This window comes from Tupaia chinensis, unplaced genomic scaffold, assembly GCF_000334495.1.
Source record: "Tupaia chinensis unplaced genomic scaffold, TupChi_1.0 Scaffold000605_1, whole genome shotgun sequence".
In the NCBI taxonomy this organism is placed as follows: Eukaryota; Metazoa; Chordata; class Mammalia; order Scandentia; family Tupaiidae; genus Tupaia; species Tupaia belangeri.
In genome coordinates, this window is record NW_006160123.1 from 1,928,660 (window position 1) to 1,936,758 (window position 8,099).

Below are 8,099 nucleotides of genomic sequence, written 5' to 3' on the forward strand. Positions count from 1 at the left end.
CACTCCCCTCTCCCCCCCCCCCCGCTCTCTTTATCACTATAGTATCTGATACTTTCCAGTCTGCTTCTCTGTTCAGCCATAGAAGCTAGATATAACTACAATGTAGTAGGCAGTGCTCAGTGATGCCTGAACCTCCCTTTCAACCACTGCACTCAGAACTGGGGCCAACACCACCCCTCCCCAACCCTCCTCTGCTCTGAGCGTCCCTTACCTAGACCCTTTGTCTGGAAGGGCACCCAGTCAGCATAGGGAGAGGGCCCCAAGGCATTGGCACAGCGCACCCTGAGGCTGTAGTTGGTGGCAGGCGCCAGGTCCCGGAGCAGGCAAGTGAAGGGTGGCACAGGGACCACAACAGCCAGGACCTCCCAGCCTCCAGGGGCCTGTGTCACCTATAGAAAATCAGAAAAGTAATGATATAGGGGAAGGAGGCTCCTAGGAGTTGTGAGAAGAGACGGAAGAAAGGTTAGGTATGGGCCTGGGGGCTTGAATTAATGCTTCTTCTAAATCTATGAGCAAATACTTGCAACCTATCCTCTCACCGGTCTGTTCCCCATGATGCACCAGGTTCAATACATCCATGCCTGAGCAATGCTGTTCCTTCTGCTTCCAAAAAAAACCTCCCTATTCATTCTTTAAGACTCAGCACATGTATCACTTTCTGGGTGAAAGCCTTTTTCAACTCCCCCCAAAACCCCTCTCACCCCATGAACTTGCGTAACTATTAGGGTACTTACTGCTTATTACAATTGTTTACACAACACCCCGAAGTCTCAGAGCTTCTCAAGATCAGAGAAACTGGGAGCCTTGGGGCACCACGAACCAGCCCCTCATCTTACTGTTGGTCCCAGGGTGAGTACAAATAGAAATCCATGTACTACTGGGCTGTCTGGAAAATCATGACACATTTTTGCATAGAAAAACACACATGATTTTCCCAATGACCTATTAGATGGCTAATGTTTTTTTAATTTTTTTTTGGAGAGATTTTTGCTATATAGTGCGTGCGCTCACCAGACAGACAGAGAGAGACATAGAGACAGAAAGTGAGAAATCACCCCCCCAGGGGGGATGGTCACGCTGCAATCCCTTCTCCTCCATTCTCCTCTCAGGATCTTGGGCACGCACGCACATGTGCCCGGCGTGAGTCTTAAGCCACTGGGTCTGGGACGCGAACCGCGGTCGACTACGTGGGAGCCCAGTGACATAGCCATTACGCTAACTGCTGGTTCCCGAGATGGCTAATTTTTTTTAGAGGTTTTTGCTATAGAGCGTGTGCGCTTGCCAGAAAGACAGAGACAGAGAGACAGAAAGTGAGAAGTCATCCCCCCAGGGAGGATGGCCATGCCGCAATCCCTTCTCCTCCATTCTCCTCTCAGGATCTTGGAGACACACACACACACACATATATATAGCTAAATAGTTAAACATTATAAATCAAATAACAAACTATTAAATAATTTCTCATAATATCTTGACTAATAAACCTTTAGAACCACCTGGAAAGTCAGGTTCACATTTATCATTCTCTACATCCTTGTAGTCCCTAGTTTGGATACAGTGGCCCTGTGAGAGTTGGCCCCTAGCCAAGGGTCTACACCATGAGGGGTTGCATGGGCATGGTGTGGACAAGGCTGCCTGCATACCCATGCTCAGGACCCGTCCCTCCCACAAATAGCTGCCCTTGAGCTTCGAGGCACACATATCACAACATGGAAAATGAACTAAAAAAGAGGCCCACGTAGTCCTGGAAGCAGACTTAAGCCTCTCAGGACGAGAGGTGCTGAATATCTGGTGTGGGAGTGAGAGGGCCCTGCCGCTCTGGAGAGGCATGTCCCCTGGGCCTTGCAGACTCTGGCTCAGGAGAAAAGGGTGAGGCCAAAGGAAGACCAGAACAGGGTCTTCCAAAGGAAAACAGGAAACCATGATGCTCTGGATAACCCCCCAGGCCAAAAAACCTCCGTCAGCCCCCAAGCAGTAACTCTTCCTCAGTGTGGGAGTTGGGGAGCCCAAAGCAGAGGCCCTTCCCGCTTGGGAGAACTGCCTAAGGCAGTTTCAAAAGGTGCTTATTAAACACCTTTTCAGGAAACAGAGGAAAAACTAAGTAAGTAGATGAAAATGAGTAAGCCTCTACAACCTCTTGTTTTTAGTACCACCTGACGCAGCACTTCTGCTCTCCAGGGTGGAAGACCCCTCCTGGTCCCCTTGTTCTCTGGTGAGAGCTGGGAGCGGAGGGACTAGGAGAGCAAGCATCAAATAAACCAGAGGTGTGCGTTTTCATCCACATAAGAAGAACTCTTTGAGGCACTCCAAATGTACTCTAGTGATCTGTTTTCCAGCCTGAAGGATGCATAGACTTGTGCCGATCTGTGGAGTCACTTAGTTGCCAAAGCACCCTATGATGAGAGATAGTGACCTGGGTTCTTCCTGGTAAGGCAACCAGAACAAACACGGCCAGCCAAGGGAGCCTGTTGGTCCCCTCTCAGCCTACCTGGACTGTACAGGATTGCAGCAGGGCGCGGCCGTCAGCACCTGGCACCCAGGCCACACTAGCATTGCTGCTGGAGAGCTTCGTCACTGTGACGTTGAAGGGGGCTGCAGGCAGTGCTGTGGATGGGGACTTAGAGTCAGTGTCCGATAAGGACAGGAGAGAAGGGAGCCAGAGGCATGGAGTCAAGCCTCGGGTACCTCCCTAGGGTCTGCAGCACCCTGACCTAATGATGGCTACCCAGTACTCTCAGGACCGTGGTGACTCCCTTGAGAGAGTGCCTAGGCTGCAGAGAAAATCAGGGGCTGTGTCTGACCAAGAAATAAGACAACATGTGGGGGTGGTACCTCCAGTTGAGATGGACGGCTAGCCCTGAGGCCACAGCAGAGCTCCTCCATGCACTGGCTCTCTATCCCCTCCCTCCCTCCTTCCCTCTGTCCGCCCTTCAGATATCTATTATCTGCTGGGCTACCTCCCCTGCTCCTTACCCTCCACAGGGAGTGGCAGAAACAAGGCTGGGCATGAGCCTTGACCATCTCCTGCTGGCTCCCTCTCCCCCTCCTTCCCAAAGACTCTGCTCCTTGAAGGGAAATCTGTTATGACATCAGGATTTTATTCTATTCTCATCTCAGCCATGGCAGGGTCTCAGATGCTCCCACTAGGAACAGAGCTATGCCCATTAACCCCTTGTCCCCAAGATCCCAGCAGGACCCGAGAGCTGGAACATCCACTGTTTGTGACTGCTGGACAGCGCGCTGAGAACGCCCCTGGCCTCACCTACCCCTCTTCCCGCCAGTCCTCCTACCTTGAAGGCGAACAGTGGCTGTGCGCGAAGAGGCCAGGCCTTTGAGGTTGTGAGCTTCGCAGGTAAACACGGTGCTCTGGGTAACCCCTGGGGCCAGAAAACCTCTGTCAGCCCCCAAGCAGAAACCCTTTCTCAGTGTGGAAGTTAGGGGACCCTCAAGGGAAAAAGGGGACACTAAGGGTCTGACTGAACACCCTAGAAGTCCCTCCCTCCAGCCCAAGAAAGGGGCTAGACAGAGGGGCATGGTGGAATGAACATTGGAATCCCATGAATCAAGATGGGGCTCCATTTTCTCATCCCTCAAATGGGAGAATTGTGAGAACCGGGTAATGCTTGTAAAGTAAATGGCGCCCACTGCGTACTCGAAATGTTACACCACCCCTCCCACTTCAGTCCACCTCCTAAGAGCACGAGCTACCTCCCTTTTCTGGTGACTCCTTCCAGCATACCAGAGCCTTCTCCTCCCTTAGTGCGTTAACATTGTTGCATTAGCAGATTCCTTGCCTTGCAATAGTTCTCAGCTCCTTGAGTGTGTCTTGTCTCCCCAATTACACTCAATTCTTTGGGGGCTGAAGGCTGGATTCTATTTTTTTTTTGTATTCCCTCCAACCCCTGCAGTGCCTAGCACAGTGTGGTGTGTGGAGTAGGAGTTCACTGACTGCTTATTATAAGGCTGGCTGCCTGAGAGCCCCAACCACGCACATCTGGAAGAAAGTGAACCCAACCTCCTCACTAATCTGCTTCAATCCAGCACCTCCTAAGCAAGGACCTGCCCTTGCTTCTGACACCTCTTCTGAAGATTTAAACTGGGGGGCCAGACAGCAGTCCAGCAGAAAAACGCAATGCTCTGTGAGGCTGACCCACATGGAAGGTTCAGAGCCCACCTCCAGAGATCTCCCTAAGGTATGCCAGGTACACACATGTTCGTGACCCGAGGTTGGCTAAAGCTGAGGGTGGGTCTTGGCATGAAGATCCTATGGTGGGTTCTGTCTCACCGTCTCTCTCACTCATGGAATAAATAAATAAATAAACTTTAAAAAAAAAAAAAAAGACTCAAATTACTGGGGTTCTTGACGGATCAGAGCCGTTTCTCTCCTGCAGATGAGACCAAACTTGGACCTCTATCGTTTTTGCCCAGTTCAAGCCTCAATCAGAAACAGTGTTTACAGATAAGGGAGCCCCGCGAGCATGTGAGCTGCGTGCGTGAGGCTCTTGGGGCTCAGGTGGATGAGTAGGTATGGCTGCTTTGGGTCTAACTATGCGGAGATATGGATAGATATGGTTGTTCAAGAAAACATCTAGAGATTTTTGGAAAGGGCCATTAGGAAAGGAGGCCCTGTATCTTGGTGCTGGGCTCCCCCTACTCTCCTCCCTCCCCCCATCCATTTCCTCCGCTGCAGCCTGAGAGTCTTGTCTTCTCGGTGTCTGCCAAACACTCCTCCCTAGCTCTGCGTGGGCTGGTTTCTGGCTCCTTCCCTTGGGAGGGGTGGGGGGGATGGGTGCCCCGGTCTCACACAATTCATCTCCCAGTGCCAGCTGTGCACGGCCTGGACCGCTGTGATAGAGGGCAGGAGGCCCCAGCAACCTCCTTAAGCACACACACAGCAGGATCACCGCTAATCAGCCCATCCAGCCCGCCTAGCACACCTGACTAATGAGCTTAGTAATGGTGCAGCTCACGTACCCAGGCCCCGGGGTTTGCTCTGGACACTCACAACAGCAAACTCTGGGATTAAGCAGATTCTGAACTCCGTCAGCCTCACCACCCTCAAAGACCCGGTTGATTCCCTCTCAAAGCCGCCTCCTAAGGCTGCTCACCTGTTACATTTAGAACAGAGGGAGAGGGAGCGGGTCCCCCAACCTTGGTGCCTCCTCTCCACCAGATGATGGTAACGGGTTCAGGGGGACCCACGGCCTCGCAAGACAGTTGGAAAGGGGCATTGGGTGGCACTGCCAGATCTTTTGGCTCCACAGTGAAAAATGGCACACCTGAGGAGAGAGGGGGAGTGGGGAGTGAGCTCTGCCATCTCTTAGTGTCCTACTGCACAAATCGCAGGTGTGCTTCTATTTCCAGTCCTCTGCAGAAGGTACCCAAAGTCAGCTGCAGAACAAGCATCTGGGCTGGGGGCATAGGGGTGCTTTTTTCCTTTTTTCGGTCTCCTAGGGGAAATCTTTGCTGCTGCCCCCTTAGGAACAGCGGATTCTGCTCACAGCCCCCACACTACCTTCCCGGACCTGCTGTGCAGCCCTTCTCAAAGCAGGGGAAGAGGCTGCGGGTGGGAGCCGGGGGCGGGGCCAAGAGGGTGGAGAAGTAGGTGGGAGCTTTCGCAGAGTTCTGCTGGCAGGCCCCAGCTCCCGTTCAGGGCCCTTTGTTACTTCCTTAGTCACTTTGTTTTCCTGGGTTGAACAGCTCTGAGCTCCTGCAGCTGCGGAGCCTTCCTCCCTTCCCCCCCATCCCTCCCCCTGCTGGCCTGGCCACTTGGCAGAACAGGGTCCAGCCCCAGATGGGTGCTGGAGGCCTGTTGCTCAGACAACTGAAGCAGACTGTGCCCTATAGATGTGGATTCCAGTTCCCCCTTGGTTCTCTGATACACAGACTCTAGCAAGTAGGTTCTTCCGATGTCTGAGTGGGACTGGAGGCTGGCACAACCAGGCCCCAGAATTCTCTTCTGCAGAGGTATGGTCACCAGCAGACACGCCTGCTCCAGGCCAAGACGCCCACAGGGCTCTGCATCCTCACCTTCTACCGTGAGCCACACCGGCTGGGATATCTCTGTTTCTCCCCCATCCTCCACCTGGCACCAATACCGGCCTGCATCAGAGCGCTCCACCGACTTCAGGCTGTGGAAACAGGACACCAGGCTTGCCTCCTAGGGTCAAGGGGTAGCTCCGCGGAGCAGACTTGGAGTTGAAGCTGCCCCAACTTCTGAAATGTTTCACAGGTTGCTGAATGATGCACAGGCTGTGAGCATCAGCACAGTCCCCAGCTCCTGTGCCCCATGGAAAGAGCACAGTTCACCCCCAGGCTGGCATCCCACACCGTCCCCCTCGGTCCTGCACCTGAGGAAGCCAATCCAGTGATGCTCGCTGACCGGAATGTACAGCTGGTCCACACTCTGAACCACAGCCCCATCCTTCACCCACTGAATCTCAGGCTCCTCCATGCCCTCCACGCTGCAGTTGAGCTTCACCGGCTGCCCCTGAGACACCGTCAGCTTCACCGGGGCTCCCATGAGCTTCAGCCCTAGGGGTGGGAAGAACTGTGTCAGCCTCCTAGAGAGGGACCTTGTCTCTGGAATCTCTCCCACTCTCTTCCAGAACCTAGCTTCTGTGTCAGAGGGCTTTCTCAGCCACTGCCAGGGAAGCAGAGGCAGAGCGGTGTGGGAAGGAAAGGTGGCCTGGACCTGGGCTCTGGGGCCAGGGGCAGGACAAGCTCTCTTGGCACCATTTCTGTCACTGCCAAGCTCCCCCCAGCTTGAGGACCTCTTCTCCACACCTCCCCGCTGGGCAATGTAAGTCCAAGCGCAACCACCAAAAGAAGGCAAAACAGCGGGCTGAGACAGCGGGGAGCCCTCTTCCCCTGGGGCAGGCCCTGCTCTGGGAATGACTGCTACACCCAACCAGTGCAACAGGCTGCCCGCTCTCCACCCAAGGTGTCAGCTCAGACCCTGAGCCACTGCCAGCACCCTACCCCCGACCCCATCAAATGAAGGAAGGCTGAGGAAGGGAAGGAGGGGGTGCTCCCCTGAAGTGGAGAACATATGGCTGCAAAACCACGTCAGATCAAACACATGGCAGCCTTCCTGGCAGGCCTGCTCTATTAATACCTGAATGTGTGCAGGGGCGGATAGGAAGGTGGGAGGCAGAGGGAGGGGTGGAGCCCTGAGCAGGGAGCCCAAGACCCCTGAACCACTGACACCTCAACAGGAGCTACCCTCTGGAACCCCACCCTCACACCACACCTCTTCTGGCATGTGTTGAAGCAGAAGGGCAGGTGAAATATCCGCATAGCTCAAGTCCAGCCCTGCATCTCCCTGCCCTTCACTGTGTGACTCTAGGTAAATTCCTGGGCTCTCTGAGATCAGAGGTACACCTTTCCCCCATAAATACTCGTCACCCTCTTTGCCTCCCCTTCCCTGAGAGGCCCATATGCTGTCTCAAGAGAAGGCGCCAGCCAGCTGGGTGGAGGCTGTCCTGATCTGTCTCTCCCCTACTCCCTTCTCCCTCAGGATCAGTCACAGGACCAGGAAGGCGCCTACACTCCACCGACACCCAGCAGTCCCAGAGGTGTGGAGTGTGTACTTGGGGAGCAAGGTGCTTCGGGGAGCACTCCCACGGCCAGCCAGCGTCTCGGCAGCGATGTGGAATACAAGGCTGAGCCCCACAAAGACCAGCAACCTGGCCCCAACCCATCCTCTCCAGGATGCCCGGTCTCAGGAAGCTCTGAGGGCGCTGGAACTAGTGTCTGCTGAGATGTTTTGGGGGGACTGGGTACCTCCACAGCCCCTGTACCTAAACAGTGTAAGGGTACCGCTTGGGTGCTCAGCCCCGGCCGCCTGTGCTTTCCGAATAGGATCTTCGTGTGCGGGGCGGGCAGATCGGGGTCCCCTGGACAGAGGGGAGGACAAACTAGGAACACCGAGGCGGGAAAGCCAGTCCCAGACACCACCCCTACACACACACACACGCTAGTCACACAGCATACACCCCACTTCCCTTCCATCCCCGCCAGAAAGTTGGGGGCGGGGGCCCGACCGGAGATCTGGACGCGGACACCCCGCGGCGCTCCTCCCCAGACCCCAGCCCCGG

General features: G+C 54.7%; 1 protein-coding gene across 1 annotated transcript in view; it reads right to left on the reverse strand.

Annotated features, from left to right (window-relative positions):
• The window catches only part of TYRO3 (TYRO3 protein tyrosine kinase), a 20,486-nt gene extending 13,963 nt beyond the window's left edge, over positions 1-6,523 (reverse strand). Inside the window, 6 exon segments of the mRNA XM_027775816.1 lie at positions 212-389; positions 2,489-2,604; positions 3,291-3,377; positions 5,109-5,279; positions 6,031-6,131; positions 6,351-6,523. Of these exon segments, the coding sequence (XP_027631617.1) occupies positions 212-389; positions 2,489-2,604; positions 3,291-3,377; positions 5,109-5,279; positions 6,031-6,131; positions 6,351-6,523 (826 nt within the window).
• Positions 6,524-8,099: the final 1,576 nt, after the last annotated feature.